Genomic DNA, 24,357 nt, shown 5'->3' on the forward strand with positions numbered 1-24,357 from the left:
TCCATGGGTTGGTCTGAATCATAATGTGAAGCTTCAAGAATCGTTCCTAAAGTGAAGAAATCTGATGTCAATTTGCCAACATGAATTTTGGCATACTCAGGGAAAATCTGTCTAGTGCACTGTGCAGCATAATACCATGCAACACTAGATGGCATTCACAGCAAAAAAACAAGCATTTCAAGCTGCCACAGACAACCTGTTTAAATTGTTATGGTCGGCTGACTTGAACCGGAAGAAGAAAAAGAGTATTCGTAGTTTATTTATACCACGAAGACCTTAACAACTGTAAACATGGGAGAGAAATTAACAACAGAAGCGGATTAATATCGCAATAAATAAAATGTGTTATTCTTGAGGCTTTGAGGGAAGGCTATTGTGACGTTGCTGGCTGATCATCATCTGATTGGCTGAAAGTTTCTCTGGGGTCTCGCGCCTCACATGCCCACTATATAAAAGTGAATTTAACATTGGGCTTTGATTTATACTCCGTTTTCACACAGCTGGAATTCTAAACGTATCCAGCTTTTTACATGAATTGTAACGATTATTGATCTTTACATAAACAGCGCTATTTTGCATTACTTTAAAACTTAAAGAAGTAGTTTATTACATTGTCCTTCTTGCAGAATGTCGCATAGCTGTCGTCTGCTCTGTGGGTTTTTAATGAGCTGCATCGGCTGGACTGGTATTATAATTGCGACCTCAACAAATGATTGGGTGGTGACCTGTAAATACGGCTTGCACACCTGCAGGAAGATGGATGAGCTGGAGACGAAGGGCTTGTGGACAGAGTGCGTCATCTCGACCGCTCTTTACCACTGTATCTCACTCAATCAGATCCTGGATATACCTGGTGAGAAATATCTCATACCTTTACGTTTTATTTTTACAGAAATTTTTATTTGATCTTTGGCGTAATATAAATGAATTTCTGAATGCACGAATCATTAAAACAGATCAATATTTGGTTTAGATTTTGATTAACTTTCAGTTTATTTTTATTGTATACAGTATTCCTTTTTTGTGTATACTGTATATTCTATATTGTATATTATTATTATTATAAAAAATTGTATACAGTCTTCTTATTTTGTGTATACTGTATATTATATATTATTATTTTTTATTATTATTTTTGTATACAGTCTTCTTATTTTGTGTATACTGTATATTGTATATTATTATTATTATTATTATTATTTATTTTTTGTATACAGTCTTATTTTTTGTATACTGTATATTGTATATTATTAGGTGTATATTGTGTTGTGTAAATCAGATGTTTATTGTAATTGTCATACTGCTATGTTGCTTGGAAACGCACCCAAGACTTTCACCCACTGATGCACTTGTGTATATGGTTGAGTGACAATAAAGGGATTTGATTGAGATGTGTATAACTTTCTTTCTTCTGCTGAACACAAACGAAGATGTTAGAAGAATATTTCAGCTCTGTTGGTCCTCACAATGCAAGTGAATGATGACCAGAAAAAGCAAACAAAGGCAGCATAAAAGTAATCCATTCAAATTCAGTGGGTTAATCCATGTCTTCAGAAGCAATATGATAATTGTGTGTGAGAATCTGATCAATATTTAACTGCTTTTGTTATTATAAATTATCCTCCCTGCCCAGTAGGTGGTGATATGCATGAAGAATGTGAATCGCCCAAAAAAAAAAAAGAAGAATGTTAAAGTGTAGATTGATAGTTAAAAAGGACTTCAATATTGATCTGTTTCTCATCACCACTTACATTGCTTCTGAAGGTTTAACCACTGGGGTCTTATGGATTACTTTTATGCTGTCTTTATATGCTTTTTGGAGCTTCACAATTTTGGTACCCATTCAGTTGCATTGTATAGACCAACAGAGCTGAAATCTACTTCTAAAAATCTTCGTTTGTGTTCAACAGAAGAAAGAAAGTCACACATCTTGGATGGCATGAGGGTGAGTAAATAAGAGAACCTTCATTTTGGGGTGAACTATTCCTTAAAATCTACAGAGGTCAAATTATTATGCTGTTGAAGATTTTTTTTTTTACTTTTCGAATACAAACTGTATTGCTAATTATTAATTTCAGTTTATTAATATGTTAATTATGATTTAACTTATATTTATTAATTAAATTGTTCATGGGTGCCATGAATGGGTTAAAATCTACACAGGTCTTATTATTATGATCTTGAAGATTTTTTTATTTTATTTATTTATTTATTTATTTTTTTTGCAGTTGTTGCCCAAAGTTAGTTTTTCTGCATTAATTATTAAAACTGATGATTGTATTTGTATCATTATTCACAGTTGCTATTTTCAACATATCCTGAATACAAATTGTATTAACATGTAAAAAAAATATATATATATATTTACTAAATTATTAATTCCATTAATTACCTGTAATTTGTTTAATAACCCATATTTATTAATTAAATTGTTCGTGGCTGCTATGAATGGGTTACAGTCACAGGTAAATTAACATTCTCAATTTATGGTCTTAAAGAGCATTCCCCCTGCTGATCTGTTTTTCGTGGAGATGTCTGATATTTGTGTGTATTTGGCTCTTGTTTTGCAAGCTTACATCCAGACGTCTCGCGCTCTGATGGTCTCCGCCTCTCTGCTTGGTCTGCCCTCTCTGGCGCTCGTGCTGCTGGCGATGCCATGCGTCAAATTGAGTCAAGAGACCGAGGACACCAAATGCAAACGTGCAGTCCTTGGAGGACTCCTTATACTGTTCATATGTGAGTATCTGGTCATTTCCATCATATTGCTGTGAAATATTATAGAGCACCCCCAAAGCTAAAAAAAAGAGCTATTCATGTAGATTAAGTTAAGGCAAACTGAAGATAGGAAAACAACAGGTTATCCTGTGGTTGCTCACATCCTCCCTGCAGTCCTGCTTTCAACATGCATTTCAGCAGGGCTTAAAAGACCTTGACTGAAGTCATTTTGAAGCATCCAGAGATTTCCTTTACCCTGTTACAGTGGGAAGAGTCTGACATGGTCAGCTGTTTGACCAGTATTACATTGTTTCCACGTCAAATAAACAGTTGGTTCTTTGCATCTGGTTTACAGTTTTGTAGACAATCAAAGTTTTTGTTAGGCTTGTTAGGCATGCACAATAATATTCCTATATTCATTAGAATGTGTTATGTTGTAATGAGGGATGTTTCATGTTTACGTGTTCAACAGCTTTAGGCTTTTATGTTTCTGAATACATGTAAAAAGCATATTCTGATTAAACAACAATATGCACATTCTTTTTTCCACTATTCTCTTGTGGAAATACCACATGCCATTTATTTCAATTAACTGTTAGTAAAAATAAATAAATAAATAAATAAACAACACCATGAATTAAAAAAAATATATAAAATGAGACTCTTAAAGGGATAGTTCACCCAAAAAGGAAAATGATGTGTTTATTTACTCTCCCTCGTTTTGTTCGAAACCCCATATGACATTTTTTCTTCTGTGGCACACAAAAGGAGACATTAAGTAGAATGTTATCTTCTGTCACCATTCACTTTCATTGTATGAAAATACAAGAAGGTAAACGAATGAGGATAACTTTATGCCTAAAACAATATGTCTTGTGTTCCACGGAAGAATGAAAGTCATCCACGTTTGGTACGACAATGAGGATGAGTAAACGATGATAGAATTTTCATTTTTGGTGAAACTGGATCGCTTTAAGGTGCTTTCACCCATTTGTGTTCATTTTGTTGTTTCGTCATTTGTCATTTTCACTCTAAAAATGTGTTTCTTCCATAGCTTGAATTTTCACAATTGACGTAACACTCTTAATTACTTTCGTTTAGACATGCACAGATATAAATTAACAGTGGATAATTACAATTAATACAGGCATATACCAGCTGTCTATTCTGAAACCAGAATATTGGTTTAATTTTCATGTGCATGTAAATGTGGTCTAAAAATATGGTACTGTTGCTATTTAAACAAATATTATTAGATATTATGTGCATACTCCCTCTCTCCTTAGCTCTATGTGGGATGGTGTCGACTGTGTGGTTCCCTGTTGGTGCACTTTACGAGGACGGTCTGATGTCATTTGGGTTCTCGCTGTATGCTGGTTGGGTCGGTTCAGCCCTCTGTTTTTTTGGCGGTGCGGTTATGACTTGTTGTTCAAGGGGTGATGGCCCAACTCAGAATCCTGAAAACCACTACTACTACTCAAAACACAGTGGAGTTACCAACTCCGGCCCTCCTATTAACAGTCATGCCAAGAGTGCACATGTTTGAGATTGGAGACAGATATACACACTGGATAAGACTTCAGGCTTATACCTCTAAAAGGGTTTTGGGCAGACATACACACATACATGCAAACTCGCACACCAATGAAATACAGTCTGTGAGGAATTTGTTTTCCACTGCCATGGTTTGACTCCAACCATGTGAAGACTGGGAGGGAACAGAGAATTTGGTTGAAACTGTTGTTGTTTTTTTGTTTTTTTTGGCTAAAACTCTCAGACGTCTGAACATGAAAGGCTTTGTTTAAACAGACATGGAAATCAATCCAAGGGGAAACACAGTTCCCTCTTTCCTCAGCACATTTTTCAGTTGATTGTAAGTCAAACTATTTACACAGACAGTATTCACTTTATTCCTCTATTTTTGCTTCCAATGTCAAGAATTGAATATTTACAGTATATGGGTAGTTGACAAATGACATGGACTTTTTTCATTCTAATATTGTAGATTATAATCAAGGATGTAACCAAATGTTCAATACTGGGTGGACCTAAAGTAAAATTTTAACAATCTGTCATTGAAAAACCCATATTGTTCAAACACTAATCTGAATTTTGGAGAGGACATGTCCCTGTTGATGTCTATGGTGGTTACAGCTCTGGTTAAACTTTCAATGAATGAAGGCGGTCATCTGGTTTTCAACATTTGTAATCACATTTTAGCTTTTTTTGCAGTGCACTTAAATGTGACAAATTAATTTTTTAAAGTACAGAATATTCCGTGTAGTCTCTCAATTACTATAAGGTCATAAAAACTGCATGACAATTATACAAGAATTAGAAAAAATAATTTAAGTAGTTTTTGATGCATGTCACTTAGCTACAAGGTGAAGTAATAAAAGTAGTGCATTATATTTCTTGTAATCAGATTACAGTTACAGACTTTAAATTAAGATAATTAATTTAAAGTTCATTACTTGGGTTACACATACAGTATTTCTAAAATAATATGTAGAATGCATTAAAACATGAATTTCATTAATAAAAACATCTGTTTGCGTTTCTCTGACATCTTAAAGGAATAGTTCAACCAAAAATGACAATTCTCTCATCATTTACTCACCGTCATGCCATCCCAGATACATGACTGGCTTTCTTCTGTTGAACACAAACAAAGATTTTTTGAAGAACATCTCAGCTTTGTAGGCCCATACAATGCAAGTGAACAGTGGCCAGAACATTGAAGCTCCAAAAGCACATAAACATAACATAAAAGTAATCCATAAGACTCCAGTGGTTAAATCCATGTCTTCAGAACCGATATGATAGGTGTGGGTGAGAAACAGATCAATATTTAAGTCCTTTTTTACTATAAATATCCACATTTAAACAGTCTTTTGAGATCTTTTTTGTCATTGTGTATTTGTTTGTTTGATCTGTAAAGCACTTTGAGTCAACTTCTGTTGTTTTTAAATGTGCTCTATAAGTAAATGTTGTCTTGACTTTTGTTTTTGGCGATTCGTATTTTTCGTGCATAGTGCCACCTACTGGGCAGGGAGGAGGATTTATAGTAAAAAAGGACTTAAATATTGATCTGTTTCTCACCCACACCTATCATATCGCTTCAAAAGGCATGGATTTAACCACTGGAGTCTTATGGATTACATTTATGCTGCCTTTATGATCTTTTTTGAGCTTCAAAGTTTTGGTCACCATTCACATGCATTGTATGGACCTACAAAGCTGAGATATTCTTCAAAAAATCTTTGTTTGTGTTTAGCAGAAGAAAGAAAGTCACACATCTGGGATGCCACATGGGTGAGTAAATGATGAGAGAATGTTATGGGCATGTGCTGAATGGATGAACTATTCCTTTAAGGGCATGTCCCCCCTAAAGTGTTAATGTAAAAGGAGGAAATATAGACATTATTTAGAATTTGTTGAGCGGTAAAAGCAAAAACTTTTCTGTGAAAAACTTAATAGTAATTAATTAGTAATGTGATTACTTTTTAAATTAAGTAACCAGTAAAGTCAATAATCTGATTACAGTTTTAGAGTAGTAATTAGTCATTTGTAGTGAACTGCTTTTTTTGAGTAACTTACCCAACACTGCACACTGTACAGTGGCATTGCTGTCAACTTCCTATGTGTTAACATTAAATTCTACCAAAAAACAAACAAAACAAAAACTTGCACAAAATAAGCTGAGTTATTAGCTCACAGCCTTTACAAATGTCCTTTAGCATAGCATGTGTTAGATGAACCCTTGCTCTGTCAGACAGAAAGATAGACAGACAGACTTGAAAAACAGGAAACCAGTGTGGCTGAATGACCAGATGTAATTTGCACTGTTTCCCTGGAGAGCTCTTCTCAGCATCCTGTACACAACCTCCCAGAACATCAGCATTTGAAATTCGAGAAAAAAAAATATCTGCAAGAGGAAAACGTCATCATTTTTGTGTCATTTTACTCATGTGGTCAGTGAATGATTCATTATAGTAATGCATTAGTGTATCCTCCCTGCGTTTTAATTGGGATTGTGAGAACTTAACAGTTCTTGGAATATCCACTATGTTATGCATTTGGATTGTGTTAAGTGATATGTTTTAAAATGAATGTAATTCTCTGGCTACAGCTGTGACATGGTGCCTCGTGTTACATCTAAATTTAAATGAAATCATAAGACCACAAAGTACTCTTTATAAGTCGTTACTATGGTTATGGCTGATGACACAAAAAGACACCATTTGTGTTTGTAAAATATATTAATTTTAATATTTCATTTAAAATATATTTGTATATTCTTTCCAAACAAATGTAGCTCTTGATCTGTCAGTGTATTTACATGTGTTCTGAATCAGAATGATTTTACGCACATAGCTGTAAGGAAGAAATGTAAATATCCTCATGCAAACTTAAACAAGGGGAAAAACCACAACAGTAATACATTTCTACAAACCAACCTAGAAAGAATTTGATATGTGTCGCAAAATATTTTGAGAGCTATTAAACTTTCGCAGGGAGCCAATCATAATATTTCCCTCCAAATTCTAGGGAGAGCTTGAGATTTTAGATCAAACACAGCTGTGGAGACGGTGTAAGGTGAAAAGTCCACTCACTGCATCTTTTGAGAAACTTTCATGTAGAGGCATCCTGAGTTTTTCATTGATAAGACACTAGATTTTGAGTGGTGTTTAGGATCTAAAACTAGCAACATACAATAAGCAACAGCTCTAAAAGTAATGCAGTGCTCTCAAGAGTACTGGGTGAACATTGCATTTAACAGCACAATTAAAACCAACATTGAAACAGCAGTTCACATCAGACAAAAATATTCCACTGAATATCTAAAGATGTCTTTGTTTTTTAGTAGATTGAAAATAAGACAGGTTTATTTAAAGGCACTATTAAAACCTCAGTCAAACTTGAGCCAGTCTGCTCCATACTGTTTGCATGTCTAAACCTCCTTCAAGATATGTCACATATCTGTCACAAAGGTGCAAGGATATTTGATGAGTACATGTTCAAAATCAAATCAATACAAATTTTAAAATAAGTTGATGAAGAAATACACTCAAAGAAAATGTTTAATAACTAGCCATACATGATTTGGAAATCCTAGCAAATCCATCTGGTGACTATGATTTTGCCAAGAACGATTAGTTCCTTTTGTTTTTCTTGGAATAACATTCCTGTCAAACAAACCCTAACCATTAAAGGGAGAGTTCACCCACAGAATTCAAATCCATATGATTTTTTTCATTGTATGGAGAAAAATTTGATGGAAGTAAATAGTGACTGAGACTAACATACTGCCTAATATCTCCTTTTGTGTTCCGCAGAAGAAAGTCATATGGGTTTGGAACTACATGAGGGTGAGTAAATGATGACCTCAAAATCAGAGGGAAATGATAGGTTAATACGTATTTTTTTTTTTTTCCTGAACCCCTTATCTAACCTCTAACTCCTGACCTTAAAAAATCTGATTAGTTGATAGAAGGAACCAGGAACACATCCTTTTTGGCAAAATCATGGGCACTTAAATCCATCCTCTTGAGACAGCAGATTAGTTTAGAATTCTCACTCAGGTGAATATTCTTTATTGACCAGCTCGTCAAAGACTTTGTTGGTCCTGCCTTTGCTTCGGTAATTGTGATTGTTGTAGGAGGATCTCCGTTCATCATATTGATTCTGTTACTGATAGCTGCTCTCCTCAGCTGCCCAACCTTGGTACTGTCCCTCCTCTACATCGTCCTCCTGAGGATGGATGTCTTCATCCACATTGAAGCTGTCATCGACTTCTGCGTCATACCTCTGGTAAGAGCTGGCATGAGCTGCTTCTTCTCTAGCACTGAGTTCCAGGGAGCTGTTCCACATCCCGTAACTAAAGTAGATCAGTACACCTGTGAGAAGAAAGAGCAGAGAGGAGACAGTGTGCATAGCTAAAGGGATAGTCAACTCCACAATAAACATTTTGTCATTATTCACTCAGCCTCATGTTGTTCCCAACCCATGTGACTTCCACTATTTTCTTCTGTGGAACACAAAAAGAGTTCTATTTTGTTTCTTTTAACATGACGTCACGACAGTCAAGTCGGAGCTTCCATAGAATTCCTTGAACTTATAAGTTCTACAAAGACGTGAGCAGTAAACTAGTAATTACGGTAATTCCGACGTGACATGAATGACCATGTCCACACAAATCTGTTTTTGTTTAAAAATTCTGTGTTCATAATTTTTAAAATGTCGCCATTTTTCAAAGTAGTGTGAATGAGAGCATAATGTAATAAATATAGAAAAATCTATTTGTTTTCAACCGAAAATGTATAAGTGTGGACATAGCCTAAGCCACATGGGTTTGGAAAAGCATGAGGGTGAGTAAATGATGAAAGGATTTTGGGGTAAACTATCCCTTTAAATGAATAGTTCACCCAAAAATGAAAACGTTGTGTGGGTGAGAAACAGTTCAAAATTTAAGTCATTTTTAACTAGTAATCCTCCTCCATGCCCAGTAGGTGGCAATATGCATGAAGAATGTAAATCGCCAAAAATAAGTGAAAGTGGAGATTTATAGCAAAAAAGGACTTAAATGTTGATCTGTTTCTCAGCCTCACTTATCATATAGCTTCTGAAGATGTGGATTTAACCACTGGAGTTGTATGGATTACTTTTATGCTGCCTTTATGTGCTTTTGGAGCTTCAACGTTTTGGTACCCATTCACTTTCATTGTGAGGACCTACACAGATGAAATATTCCTCTAAAAAATGTTAAACATTTGTATTAAGCAGATCATTTGTATTAATGGCATGAGGGTGAGTAAATGATGGGAGAATTTTCATTTTTGGGTGAACTATTCCTTTAAGGCCAGAAAAATACACTACACAAGTACTCAAATGCAGTTGTACATACTCAGTGTGCCTTCTTAGGTTACCATGGCATTAACAAATGTCAATACACAAAAAGGTGATAAAATTATCTTCAAATGTCTGCCACCACAACAGATGTGTAATTATTCAGGTAACTTTAAACATTTCAGTAGCTTAACTAACTTGCTGAGATTTAAAAAGTCTTCAAACTGTTGCTTCACCATGACTGTAGCTAACCTGAAAGAGACAACTGGCTTTGGAAGAATTTTGGCTAATAATGAGAATTTTAGAAACACTTACAATACATTTTATGGAGTTAGAAGGGTTTGCATTCACCAACTTGCATAGAGTATGTTTCGGGACAAACAGCTGATATATTACAGGAACATTTGGAGTGTTTTTTTTTTGGATATGAGAGGAGATCTGGCATACCTAGTGAGCACCATACTACAAAGCGCACCCAGGTGATGCTGGACAGTTTTAGCATGAGGTAAATGTTCACCAGCATTGCAGCTATGGGCACAAAGGGAACACAAGGCGCCATGTATGGCAGCTTTTTAGGGTTCTCCGGCTGCCGAAGAATAATAATAACCAAAGTAACCATGATGACAATTACAATCAGTATAAAAGGCATTAGAGCCCAGCGAGCTCCTCTTGAAACCCGGTCGAAACCATAAATGACTAGAGTCCAGAGGAAGAAGGTTAGGACAAAGAAAAGGAGGACACAGGAAGTGACAGTGCGTCCTGTTGCAGGTGTGGGCCTATCGCCCGAGTTCGGCAGGCCTAAGCGCATCCATAGAGTGTAATAGTGCGATCCCAATGCGCGTTTCAAGAGTCTAGTCAGGGTGCCATCAGAGTCGTCTACCTCTATACCGTTGTCTCCAGCCCCATACCCAGAGCTCTCTGATTGGTAGCCCCCAGAGTCCGACTTTCCAATTAGCGTTTCATCATCTCCCTTTGAGGGGAGGTTGCCATACTCTTCCCCACCATCATTCATGGGTGAGTGCATGTTCTTCTCACTAGCTTCCATCATTTCCTCCTTCCTCTTTCTTTCTTCCTCTTCCTCCTCGGTGAGGAAGCTGGTGAAATCATCTCTATCAGGCTGATATCGTAGAAGCAATACGCACACCGAGACCAGCGTGTAGGCCAGAAGTGTGCCGATGGACATCATCTCGATCAGGTCCCTCAGACTAACCAGAAGAGCCAACAGAGCAGCCAGAGACCCTGATACAGCACAGGCCACCACGGGGGTCTCTGTGTGGGGACTCACAAAGGACAGGGACCTGGAATACACATAAATGGACTTCATAAGGGATTAAATGAATGTGAAGATACCAGTATTACAAGCTGGACAAAAAGGAACCCACCCCCAGTGTTTGGTGTAACATGATTAGAAAGAAACTTGTTCCTGAATCATATTACTTTTTAGTCAAAAGAAGTGGAAATGATTACATTTAAAATGATTTTTATTAGATTACAATTAATGACTTTCAGTTACGTTACATTTATATTAATTGAGTTACAGTTATTTCTAAAACTATATGTGACCTGCTCCATAATTTTGATTCACTTTGACACAGAAACACATTTTGAGTTTTATGCACTAAAGTAAAAAGGAAAGCACTTGAAATTAATTATATAGGAGGTGCAATATGTAACAATTTTCATGTAATATTCATTTTGTTTTTTGCCAATGTGTGAACGGCTTGTAATGCAACTTAAAAAATGAGCCCTTCCCGGACTTCCTAGGTTGCCTATTAAAGCCTATAGACTGATTTTCATGCGAAGGGAGCGGGTCGGTTTTGCCGGGAAAATCCAAAGGATGTGACATTTATGCACGCTCCCGAGAGCCTTGCTTCAGTGCTTCCACTATTCAACAGAGACAACAAACTGCAACACTAGGTAATGTTATCTTAGAGATGGAAACTAGCAAATGTCCGGATCCCAGCACAACACCCACTCCTACACAAACTCTGAGTAAACCAAAAAAATGAAAACAAAAAAATGATCTACTGAATCCCGTCTGGCTAAGTGGGAACGTAATCGTGGTCGAGCGAAAAATAGAATGAACATCGGCAGGGCATTTGATTCCTGGAGGGACTTTTGTTCAGTTTTGGGGATCAAAACCGACCCTGAATTGCTGTTCTTCTTATTGGACAGGTAAGCTTACATAACTGCAAAGCATGTGAAATATAGTGCCATGAGGATTGATCTGTGTCATTTTGGCTAACTTGATCTTGCATGCACAGTAACTGTCATAAACAATGTTAATCTGTAATTATTCAGCCAGGTAAATTACAATAACACATGAAATGAATGCTAGACAATGTTCAAGATAATGCAAAAAGACCCATTCATTAGTGTAACGTAACTTGGTTATACAGAAAATATATACATTCTATTATTATAAAACAATAGTGCATCAATATATCAGAATGAGAGTTGTGATGGAATCACATCAATACTGAATTGTGTCAACATATTTATAATGTACAGTCTATTTTATAAACAGCTACTGTCATCATCCACCAAATTTAGCTAACAGCTATTGATAAAGCTGGCTAGCTAGCTAATGCTGTATCAATGTATCATGCAAAGAAAAGTGATTACTTCAAACTACAGTCTTGCATAGCCAGACCTGTATCCACACTTTGTTTTAGCTCTGTTAAATATAATATATAATATAATATAGAGTCTCAAAGTTTGTAGTAAAACAATCATAACTGTGTAATTTTAATTATGCTACCTCATCTGTCAGCATGATGCCGGTGAATCACGTTGTCTCTTTGTATATTACGTTATTGTTTTGGCCAATGCTTGCGTCCCTATGGAGTGTGTGCACGAGCAACAGGTAGCTGGCTTCAGTTCACTTAACGGCCACAGGTGTCATTAATAGCAAGGGTTTCTGAAACTTACATACTGCACCTTTAATATATTACATATCTGCAACAGATTTGAATATAAAAATAACATTACTTTTACTGCATAAAACTTTTTAATCACATTTTAAGGGAGAAACATGTGGTCCATTACTTGTGTTTGAGTTGTTTGTGATAATGGATAGGGAGGAAATTACAGACATTTAGAATTTGTTGAGTGGAAAAAAAATGTCTTTTAAAAATGTTACTAGAAGTTTTAGAATGTAACTTAAGAGCAAAGTATTAAGTTATGAAGTAAACAGTAAAGTCATCTGATTAAAAATTTTAGATTAGTAATTAGTCATTTGTAGATGGTTACACTTTTTGAGCAACTTCACACCAAATGTGTCCTCGTGCTAAAAAAACTAGTCGCAGCGCCATAAATGAATAAATGTCTTGAGGCACTTTTTAAGAGTTAAATTTTTTTTCAGCCCGATCGAATGAAATTTACGTGAACATGACAACATTTTTGATGGATGTTTTTTTAAACATATGTCCCTAATGTTAAACTTTAACCTGAACCTGATCAATAGTGTTTTAAAATATAAATGAGATGTTAAAAAAGACATCCTTTCCTTATCAATGCCTAAACCTAACCATAAGTGTTATATGAAAAATCTTATTTTCTGTACTAACCACATCATATCATGCTGCTTCTATGAGTGTGTAATGTTATGTATCAGCTTGAGGTCATGGCTGGACTTGAATCGTGATCCTCCAACTCTAAGTCGGATGGCCTATCAGGTGAGCTACCACACAAGCTAATCATGTTAGAATAAGTGTATTTATGTAGGTGGGTCTGTAATACAAGCATTAATATGTATTGTTTTTTCAAAAGATGCATTAGAGTAAAAGTGTGTCAATATCATAAAATAGCAGGGTCTGAGTAATAGAGAGAAAAATAAGTATTTATAAAGTCATTATCAGCCATTAAAGTCATGATTTGAGTGAAAGTGAATAAAACACACAGTTGATGTTGCGCCTTTTGTGTTCATTTCACCTGGAAATGGCAGGGAATTGTACCTGGAGACACATACAACAAGTTTTGCAAAAATTTTATAGAGTCAGTTTTCACTATGAGACCAGGTTGCTGCAACAGTCAAGGACGTCCATCTATAATAAAACAATTGAAAAACAGCGCGGACAGTTGCTAAAATGCATTTGGTGTGAACGCCCTCTTACCCAGCACTGCCACACACCTACCTAAAGAGCAAACCATCTCCTGCCATGGCATAGATGACTCTCGGCATAGGGAACAGGGATCCCAGAAGGCTGACTGTGAGTCCTGCAACCGCTCCCACAGCTACAATATACTTCCCTGCTAGAAAGCCGTGTACTGCAAACATCTCCATTAGCGGAGCATCTCCATCAATTAGGTTGTATGGCAACATCAATGTCAAAATCACACTCACCTAAGACATAGAAAAACAGTTTAAAATAATTTTTACCTTGCAGTTTGTCACAATACACTGCGGAAAAGACCAGATTAGACCAGCATGAATTTCCATGCTGGTCCAAGCTGGTTTATGCTGATTAGTGCTGGTTTGGAAAGGAAAGGCATCCTAGAAATCATCTCATTCCAGATCTGCCCATTGATAGGTGTGACTATGGTTAGGAGTTGTAGGATGACTCATTCAATTCTATCGTACACTGTAGTGTGAAGAACTGTCCTAAAACGCATTTAATCTTGATAGAGCAAGAGAGAAGTAGGTTTCAGATTAATATTTGAAATGGGTCTTCAGACTTCACCTCAGCTCCAGGGATCAGGATTAGACCTCTTGAGGAGGACTTAAATAAATCATATTCCAGGTGTGAAATGCTTGAATGATTTACTGAAACATTTGAATGTGTAGTGTAGACTGGAAGATTATTATCTCTCATGCATATATTCTTATGCAATGTCCTGTAAATATTTATTATATCAAATATGGTACTTTAACAGTAGAAGATGAGTTGAAATCGATGAGTTGACCCCATGAAATCAAAATCGAAGTTTTGTGGCTTTTTGTCATTAACTACATTTCCATCCAAGGATGTTTTGCAAAAAAAGTTTTAGCGCATCAAAATATAGCAGATGGAAACACAAATTATCGCTAAAATTTCACAAATGTCGACATAATATTTTTCAGTTTAACTCTAGCGCATAAACTCTATGTCGATACTTAAAATGTCGTGAAAAACTGGTTTGGAAACACTTTTTGTCGAGAAAATTGGCATTAACGCAAAAATGTAGTGTCACATGACAGAATTTACCCAATCATTAGCCTGTGCTAATCATGACGACGGTATACATCCTTGAAAACCAATTTACTGTACGTGATTATGGATTGATCTTAACGGCATATAGATCCGATGCTGCAAACATGAAACTTCCAGGAGTGCACATCGACAAGTGCACGGAGAACAAATAAAAATTTTCTTTAATAGCTGTGCACACAGCATATACACATCGATGAATCGCCTTATACTAAGACTGAAAGTTTCCCCCACTACTTGGTGCAGATTGCCAGCTTGAACAGGGCCATGACGATTCGCTTTCGGGTCGGAACTGGTGGCAGCCTGTGATAGGTGCAACATCAGGACCAATATTACAGTCCTATCAGAAGGGCAACTGTTCCCTTTTGATTGCAATTCCTCCTCTTCTAATTGCTTTTATTTGTGAAATTAAAATGACAGTAAGCTGGCTAATTTCAATGAATTGTCTCAATACTCTCCCCATTTTACCAAAACTTCAGAGGAAAAAACATTAGGGACATCTGGGAGGCGAAAGGTACACCATTAGCAATAAACGCACATTTCTGTATGGAAACAGCTTAAGGGCAAGATTTCTTCTGCAATAAACCAAAACTTATGCAACAAAGTGTTTTTCTTAGGCATGACGTCATCACGCACACCATTTTTATCGATAAAAGGCCATTTGAATGGAAACAGACAGAAGACGGCAAATTTCCCGCCTTTTTTTTTTTTCGCATTTTCACTTTGTCAATAACAAAATAGCGCAAAAAAATGGATGGAATCTAGGCTAAAGTCTGTTAGCTTTGAGGCCATCTTTATGCTTGTGTTCGGCTAGAAGTTGTCCAAATACATTTTAAGCAGACATAAATACAATGGACAAAAATTTAATCTTGTGACACCTTGTACACAGAGGCATATAGTAATTTATTTTCAAAAAATGCTCTCTAGAATGAGATTGTTCCCTCTCGCTAATATCATCTGCAATGTACCAGCAATAGCAAGAAGCTAACTGGTAATGAATCATGCTTTTTCTGGGCTGTGACATTAAGGTTATGTTGGCTTTGTCAAAAAAAGGACAAGCCATTTGATATGCATTTGAAATTGCATTTGCAACAATTTCATGGGGTCTAAATTGACAAAATGCAACAAAAAGAAGTGTACTATGAGTACCCGGATGATGCACTTCCTCAACTGTCAAAACAAGTGTGGAATGTTGGACACTTCATGTACTCCATGCTCGTGGCTTACCGTATGTAGGGGATGGGGCAGAGTGGCATGGCTGCGTTGCTGGTCTGACAAAACAATTGTAAATAATGGAGAATGTAGCAACTAGCGAAACTTGAAGACAGCACCTTACAAATGTAAATTGAATGATTTACCATCACCTCACGCTGTGTGAATATGTATGTTGTTTGAGATACAAGTTTTGAACTGAGGTTGGCTAAGAGGTAAAGCAAGCAGCAACACACTGCATGTGTTTGAAATACCACTTCCATCAGCTGTTAAACAGTGATGCTTCCTTGAAGTAAACAACCCTTAAGTGTTCCATTATGAACGATACTACACTTTAAAAATTCATACACTACATGGCTGATTGCATAGTGTATATTGTTAATGCATAGTGCATCATTTGGGACACAGCTATTCACTTTACATTGCTTCAGATGAAAAGCATTTTTTAAATATTGTTTTTTTGTTTCATGCAGACAAACAGGTCAGTTGAGATAGACACAGTTAAGATAGAGGCACACAATGCAATGTTCAGATATGAGATGAGTCAATTTACTCACAGAGACGTATGTTGTGAGACAGGTGATGAGAGAGGCTGTTATAGCATATGGAATGGAAGTGTTGGGGTTCTTGGCCTCTTCGCCTGTGGTAGCGATAATGTCAAAGCCAATAAAGGCATAGAAACATGTTGCAGCTCCTTGCATGACCTACAGAGCACACATTATTTACTGTTATCTTATGTTAAAATGGTAATTTTGCTAAACATCACACTCAAAAAACAGAAAAGTAGAGTAATTAATTTGTACACCTAACAGTCAACATTCTTACCCCTGACCAGCCATAGGGTAGAAACCTTCCATCCTCCCAGTTGGCTCCAGAAAGGAAGAAAAGGCCAGCCAGCACCATGAAGACCCACACAACCAAGTTAACCACATTCAGTACATTATTGAAGCTCAATGAGTTCTTCACCCCTAAACCCACAATCACAGTCACCATCATGGTGATCAGCAGAGCCAGCAGGTCTGGGTAGGATTCCTCACCTTTACCTGGTATGAGAAGCATGATGAAACAAATTACTCGAAACATATCTTTGTTATTGAATAAGATACAGTGGCCCCCAGAAGTATTTGGAAACTTAGCAACCCATAAAAAATAAATAAATGTCATTGTATTAGATGACAAAATATCAACACAGGTGGAGACAACACAGTATTTTAAAGAGATAGCACAAGCAACAAAAAAAAATGTTCAGACTAACTCATGTTTTCACCTCTTGATCTAATCCAAATAAACCTCTGTGTGTGTGGCTTAATACTTTCTGGGACCACTATATGTGAGAAATCTCTGTAATATACACTTTTGTCACACATATTTCTACGGAGTGACTATTTGCACTGGCTGTAAATAGCACCTGCCGGGGCCTGGGTAGCTCAGCAAGTAAAGATGCTGACTACCACCCCTGGAGTCGCAAGTTCAAATCCAGGTCGTGCTGAGTGATTCCAGTCAGGCTTCCTAAGAAACCAATTGGCCCGGTTGCTAGGGTAGGTAGAGTCACGCTGGGTTAACCACCTCGTGGTCGCTATAACGTGGTTCTCACTCTCGGTGGGGCGCGTGGTGAGTTGTGTGTGGATGCCGGGGAGAATAGCGTGAAGCCTCCACACGCGCTAGATCTCCGCGGTAACACGCTCAACAAGCTACGTGATAAGATGCGCGGATTGATGGTTTCAAATGTGGAGGCAACTGAGATTCGTCCTCCACCACCCGGATTGAGGCGAGTCACTACGCCACCACGAGGACCAAGAGTGCATTGGGAATTGGGCATTCCAAATTGGGGAGAAAAGGGGAGAAAATCCAAAAAAATAAAAAATTGCATCTGCCACACAGCACGGCTATTTACATAGTGTGGTGGAAACACAGATATCAAAGACAAACTGCACCCCAAAGCATCACTGCAATGGCGAAGTGTGTAAAAACGGCGTGGGTTGCTTTTATCAGGCGGACGTCCTGGGTTCTACTACCCACTTTTCCACTCTTAATATTTCCTTTAATACTACTTATAATAATAAATAAATCAGTGATTTGGTCACTGTGAAGGTCGGGGAGTTTAGAGAAAGGTTTTATCTGGGTAAAATTAACCATGGTTTTACTAGAGTAATATTGTAGCAACCATGTTTTTTGGCAGAAGCCATAGTTTTAATGCAATTAACCATTGTATTACTACAGTAATATGGTGTTAATATAGTAACAATGTTTCATTTTGTGGTTACTATGATTTTACTACAAAATACCATGTTGATACTATGGTAATAAACCATGGTTAATTTTTGTAAGGGAAGGTTAGGTTTAGTGGTTGGTGTAGGGTGTCTGTGGAACTCTATAAACACAATAAATACACTGCAGTGATGCACCTATACTGTATGCTAGTATTTAATTAGGGGTTCAAATAGTATCTGCCACTATTTCAACCAGGGTGCAAATAGTATCTAACACTATTTGCACTTAGTGCTAAGAAGATGCTTTTGTTGCTATTTACACTTAGTGTAATAGTGTTATTTTTATGGGCTTAGACATGGTGTTTTAATACCTTTCTGTCACTGCCATTTGTTTGTTAAGCATCTGATTGCTATGATTCCTATGAAAGACACCCACCCAGGCCATTTAACGTTCCGAGATGGTTGATCATGTAGCGACTGATGGTGTGATTGGCTAAAGAGTCAAACATGCTGCTTAGCGCACTGGCTCCTGCCGCTGTACCAATCAGATACTCCAGGATGAGATTCCAGCCAATGAAAAAGGCCACAAATTCTCCCACTGTGACATAACTGTAGGTGTAGGCGGAGCCTGTCGTCTTAGGTACTCTCACGCCAAACTCAGCATAGCAGACCCCTGTGTGAAAATCCCTGAGATTAGCCGTTTGACAAGTTCATAATGGACAACACACTAAAGCCAGACTCTTAAATTTGTTTTGGACCATTGACTTTTGACCATTGAGTCTTAACACATATGGCCTGGATCTGGGTCATAGTTTATAGTCTAAGACAGGACTGTTGTCTATTTTGAGTATCTTTTAATAACTCCACAAAGGATAAAGATGTCTCAGTGTATCCAGTCCTCTGTGATGTACATCAGACTTCTCAAACTTGAATGAGAGTACAAGATTCTTGTTTTTCCTTTCCAATAGAAAGGAATTTATAGTCAGGTTTACCATGTATATATCAAATCATAGTTTTTCTATAATTTATGTGGGTTTTATTTTTTATTTTTATTTTAGAAGACACATTGGAAACATTAAAAATAGAGTGAAAACTTGATTAAGTGTTTTAATTTTTTGGTTCATTAAAATGGACAGCCTGATTCTTGGACTGAAAGATCCTGGTATGGGTCTTGTGGTTTGGTCTTGGTCTTGGTCTTAATGAGTACAGTCTTGGTCTGCTGGTCTGACCTTAAAGGAATAGTTAACTCAAAAATGAAAATTATCTCATAATTTACTCATCATCAGGTCATACCAGATGTGTATGACCTTTTTTCTTCTGCAGAACACAAACAAATATTTTTAGAAGTATATCTCAGCTCTGTAGGTCCATACAATGCAAGTGAATGGTGGACAGAACATTGAAGCTCTAAAAAGCATATAAAGGCAGCATAAAAGTAATCCATATGTCTAAAAGTAATCCATATGAAAAAGTAAGTCCTTTTTTAATTTTAGTTCCTTTGTTATGGACCTACAGAGCGGAGATATTCTTCTAAAAATCTTTATTTGTATTCTGCAGAAGAAAGAAAGTCATACACATCTGAGATGGCCTGAGGGTGAGTAACTGAAGAGAGAATTTTTATTTTTCGGTCAACTATTCCTTTAACTCCAACTCAGGTTGACTTTCTGAGGCGTTTAAAAAATGCTTTGTCAGAACTGTCAAAAGCTAGCCTTAATCACAGACAGGTGAGCTTATCTAACATCCTCTGGGGTTCATATGAAAAACATAAAACATGTGACTAGAACGTAGACTGGAAAGATGAGAGGCCTAAAACATAAATATTAGATTTAAATATTTTTAAGCTAAAAAACTGTAATTCAAAATATTCATATATTAAATAATTGCCCATAAAGTCTCACCTGAAAGAATGGATGCTACAGCTGCAATTATGAAGGACAAGATCACACCAGGTCCTGCCATTTCCTTAGCAACGAGCCCGGCAACCACATACATGCCAGTGCCTACGCAGCTGCCTACCCCAAGTGACACCAGATCCACTGTAGTGAGTACTCGGGCAAGCTTGGTGCCATGGAGGTCATCTGAGCCCTCTTGCATGGAATCCACAGGTTTAGTGCGCAGGATTCGCGAGTGGAGTCCATACCAATACGACTCCCACTCGATCCTCCTGGGGTCCAGTTTAGCAAAAACAGCACTCATCCTTCACAACAGGAAGACTCAGATGAAAGAAGTGTGAGGTTTCTCCTCTGTGTCAGTGTCACCTCCCAAATCAGGATCTCGCTGTCCCTCTTTCCAGGTGTTTCCTCTAAACTTGTCTTGTATGTCTGTCTTCTGCTTGATTGTTGCTCCCTCCTTTCCCGTGCTCTCTGTCTCTCTCTGCCCCACACTCTCTCAGAAAAGATCCAAGAGTTGATCAATCAGCATAGTGCTTTATATAGCAATGGCATTGGATTGACTTTGGCATCCTACAAAAAAGAAATCAAGGAAAACATATTCCACAGATCAGTGTTTTTGTTTTACATACTCTCACTGCCCCAACAGTTAGGCTGAAATAGCAAATATTCCTACATTGTGACATATAATTTCAATATGTCTGGCAGACACACAACAACATCATGTTGGGTCTACTACCAGTCATCGACACAAAACCATAAATGTGGTCCTAGTTAGCACATATTATGTTACACTATTATACTTCATGTAGGATTATTATTTATTTATTAGAATGGCCTTTATTACAATGATTCACTTTGCGGCAAAAACATATCTTTGTGGCATATGGAAGAGTAAGTCCATAAAATGTATGTAGTTATTATACTGTATTATTTAATTGCTCAAGGGCCAGATTCATGAAAATCTTAAGATAAAGACAAATTATATAAGTTCATTTTGACTTTAATCAACCAAGTTCATTTAGATGTAACCATGAAGCACATTTTTTATCTTTAAATTTTTTCTTCTGTGGGTTCAGTGGGATGTCACATTTTGATGATATAATAAGGATATAGTATATAGTATGACCCAGAATTTTTAAACATTAAATCTATATCAGTTGAGTGACATATTCAAAGTCATAGTGTGAATATATAACCTAATATTTCTAAATAGCACGATTTTTTTTTTTTTTTTAAATACAGCCATGTCATAATTATTCAACCCCTATTGCATGTAGCTGTTTCTTAAATATGTAAGGCTACACAAGTAATTGTTTTAAAACAAAATTAAGCCATCACTCTACAATTGCACTTATTTAAGTTTTAAAATGTAAGTTTAGTGTCGTAAGCAAAAATTTATTTCTATGCATAAAATGCAATTAAATATACACTTTCACAAAAGCTAACAGAGGAGATTATGTCATTACACAAGAAAAGGCCATGATTAAAAGTACATTTCCAAGGCACTTCAATTTCCAATAGACAAAGTTGGCAGCACCATTCATACATTTTTAAAATATGGTACAACAGCAACCTTCTTGGGTTTGGAAGAAAGCAAAACTTCACCAAGGGAAAGGTTGACTTGAATATTCAAGAAGTAATTAGGAAAGACCTGTGGAGTCCCGGAAGAAGGATTTATGGACGTATGACACTAAACTGAAAATTAGTTTTAGACCCTTGGGTCAGCAGTACGTCTGGAGTAAGAAAGGCAAGGTGATGAAAAGAACGACACCATCCCCACAGTCAAGCATGGAGGTGGGTCAGTCCTGTTATGGGGGTGTTTTGCGGCTGCAGGAAATGGCTATCCTGACTATGTGACTGACACAATGGATTCTTTCAGGTATCAGGCCATTTTGTGATGCCTTCAGTGTGTAAATTGAAGCTTGGTGATCACTGGACTTTCCAGCGAGACAATAACATCAAGGATACATCCAAGTTGTCCAAAATATGGTTCAGGGATAGGTCGTGGAATGTCCTTGAATTGCCCTTTCAGTACATCATTAAAATACCATTGAAAATCTTTGTTGGGATTTCAAGGAAGCAGTTGTAGCACAGAAACCAAAGAATGTCAATGAGCTGGAAGCTTTTGCTCATGAGAAATGTGTAAAAATTCTAATAGAGAGGTGTCCGAACCCTCAAAACACTTACCTGAAACATTTATTTGCTGTTATTAAGGACAAAGGATGCTCCATAAATGATTGACTTTGGAGGTTGAATATTTTTGACATGACATTTGTGGAGAGAATTAGTTATTTTTTTATTTTAAAATTTGGTTAAACTGAACTCTTTGTTCTCAAAATCACTCAAATGTGTATTAAAAACGTACTTTGACTGTTTACTGAGGTTTTAGATGATGTGTTTTAATTCACATCACCAGAACATATTGCTGGTCAGTGGGGTTGAATAATTTTGATTGCAATTGTATATATACTCAGTGACCACTTTATTAGGTACACCTATACACCTACTTATTCAAGCAGTGCAAGGCATAAAATCAGGCAGATACATGTCAGGAGCTTCAATTAATGTAAACATTAAAAATGCGATCTCAGTGGCATTTCTGAGGACAGAAACGCCTTATTGATGAGAGCGGTCAACAGAGAATGGCCAGACTGGTTCTGCAGCCTCAGCATTCTGTTCTTGGCTGACAGAAGTGGAACCCGACGTGGTCTTCTACTGTTGTAGAAAAACTCACACACTTACTCACTGCTCCAAAAATAACTTTAATCAAAATCATTAATGTTAGCGTTTCAACTCTTGTAACGAGTCTTCTTCAGAACACTACAACAAACTTTGTGACGTCAATTTCTCATGGTTCCCGCAGGTGCTCGCTGTTTGGTGTTAATGACTCCACCCATTCAGATCTCCCAGAGCGGATGTAGACAACACAGAGACTTGTATAAACATGGTTACAATAGACATCTTAATACACACCAATAAACCATATATACTGTGCCTATACATGTACATACATACACATATACATACACACACGCATATACACTACCGTTCAAAAGTTTGGGGTCACTTGACTGAAATGTTTCTCATGATCTTAAAAATCTTTTGATCTGAAGGTGTATGCTTAAATGTTTGAAATTAGTTTTGTAGACAAAAATATAATTGTGCCAACATATTAATTAATTTAATTACAAAACTAAAATTGTATTTAAAAAAAAAAGTTTTTGAAATTGATGACTTGGACCAAATAATAAAGAAAAGCAGCCACTAAGTGCCCAACATAGATGGGAACTCCTTCAATACTGTTTAAAAAGCATCCCAGGGTGATACCTCAAGAAGCTGGTTGAGAAAATGTCAAGAGTACATGTCTGCAAATTCTAGGCAAAGTGTGGCCACTTTGAAGATGCTAAAATATAACACAGTTTTGATTTATTTTGGATTTTGTTTAGTCACAACATAATTCCCATATTTCCATTTCTATTATTCCATAGTTTTGATGACTTTACTATTATTCAAAAATGTGAAAAAAAAAAAAAAAAAAAAAAAAGAATGAGTAAGTGACCCTAAACTTTTGAACGGTAGTGTACATATACATATCCCCATATATATACTGTATATATACATCCACATACATCCACTAATACATAAATACATGCATATAACTGGGTCTCCATATTATATACAAATATACATCCCTCTACACATGCACATATATCCACAGTTCTCCAAGATAGATATCCTAATCCATTCATCAAAGATACAATACAACAACAACAACAACAAAATAAATAAATAAATAAATAAATACAAATAATCAAGACCAAACATCTAAAGAAAAGGTCTAATGTTAAAATCCCCATTTAGATAATTTGGAGATAGTGTCCGTAAAAAAAATGTATCCAAAAGGTTTCCCTACGGAGAAGTAGGGTTTTTTTTTATATCACCTCCTCTCCATGATTTGCTGACTCTCTCTATACCCCAGAATTTAAGACTGGAAACTGGGTGTTTAAATTTTTGAAATTGCATCACCACCGGGCTATTAACATTACCAGTGCGTATATTACTACAATGTTCTCCTATTCTAATCTTCAAAAGTCTCCTAGTTTTACCTACATATCCCAAACCACATGGACATTTAAAAAAATAAATGACATTATTTATATTACAACTAATCACACCCTTGATGCAAATTTTTTTTTTTTTACCTGTACTAGGACGATTAAATAAATTTACATTTATGTGTAAAATTGCACTGAGCACAAGACCTACAGTTATAATTACCCTCCGGTATAT

The 24,357-nt window shown here is 36.6% G+C and overlaps 2 protein-coding genes across 2 annotated transcripts; one reads left to right on the forward strand and one right to left on the reverse strand.

Moving 5' to 3' along the window:
• Positions 1-157: 157 nt before the first annotated feature.
• On the forward strand, positions 158-5,389 carry LOC127434501 (claudin-11-like). The gene is made up of 3 exons (XM_051687330.1): positions 158-853; positions 2,572-2,736; positions 4,002-5,389. Exons 1-3 carry the CDS (start codon positions 628-630, stop codon positions 4,259-4,261), a joined length of 651 nt encoding a protein of 216 aa, XP_051543290.1. The 5' UTR covers positions 158-627; the 3' UTR covers positions 4,262-5,389.
• A 576-nt stretch (positions 5,390-5,965) lies between these two features.
• On the reverse strand, positions 5,966-20,371 carry LOC127434493 (probable cationic amino acid transporter). Its single transcript, XM_051687319.1, has 7 exons — positions 20,074-20,371; positions 18,612-18,848; positions 16,791-17,008; positions 16,523-16,669; positions 13,701-13,909; positions 10,012-10,862; positions 5,966-8,615 (listed from the first exon to the last, which is right to left on the reverse strand). Exons 1-7 carry the CDS (start codon positions 20,369-20,371, stop codon positions 8,407-8,409), a joined length of 2,169 nt encoding a protein of 722 aa, XP_051543279.1. The 3' UTR covers positions 5,966-8,406.
• Between the last annotated feature and the right edge of the window lie 3,986 nt (positions 20,372-24,357).

This window comes from Myxocyprinus asiaticus, chromosome 44 (genome assembly GCF_019703515.2).
Source record: "Myxocyprinus asiaticus isolate MX2 ecotype Aquarium Trade chromosome 44, UBuf_Myxa_2, whole genome shotgun sequence".
Lineage (NCBI taxonomy): Eukaryota > Metazoa > Chordata > Actinopteri > Cypriniformes > Catostomidae > Myxocyprinus > Myxocyprinus asiaticus.

Excerpts from the sequence above, each read along its gene's own strand:
- LOC127434501 (XM_051687330.1), top strand. The coding sequence starts at position 628 with ATGTCGCATAGCTGTCGTCTGCTCTGTGGGTTTTTAATGAGCTGCATC. Across the intron at positions 854-2,571 it reads TCAGATCCTGGATATACCTG|CTTACATCCAGACGTCTCGC; the intron begins GTGAGAAATATC and ends TTGTTTTGCAAG. Across the intron at positions 2,737-4,001 it reads ACTCCTTATACTGTTCATAT|CTCTATGTGGGATGGTGTCG; the intron begins GTGAGTATCTGG and ends CTCTCTCCTTAG.
- LOC127434493 (XM_051687319.1), bottom strand. The coding sequence starts at position 20,371 with ATGAGTGCTGTTTTTGCTAAACTGGACCCCAGGAGGATCGAGTGGGAG. Across the intron at positions 18,849-20,073 it reads TGTAGCATCCATTCTTTCAG|GGGTCTGCTATGCTGAGTTT; the intron begins GTGAGACTTTAT and ends ATTTTCACACAG. Across the intron at positions 17,009-18,611 it reads CGGAACGTTAAATGGCCTGG|GTAAAGGTGAGGAATCCTAC; the intron begins GTGGGTGTCTTT and ends TTCTCATACCAG.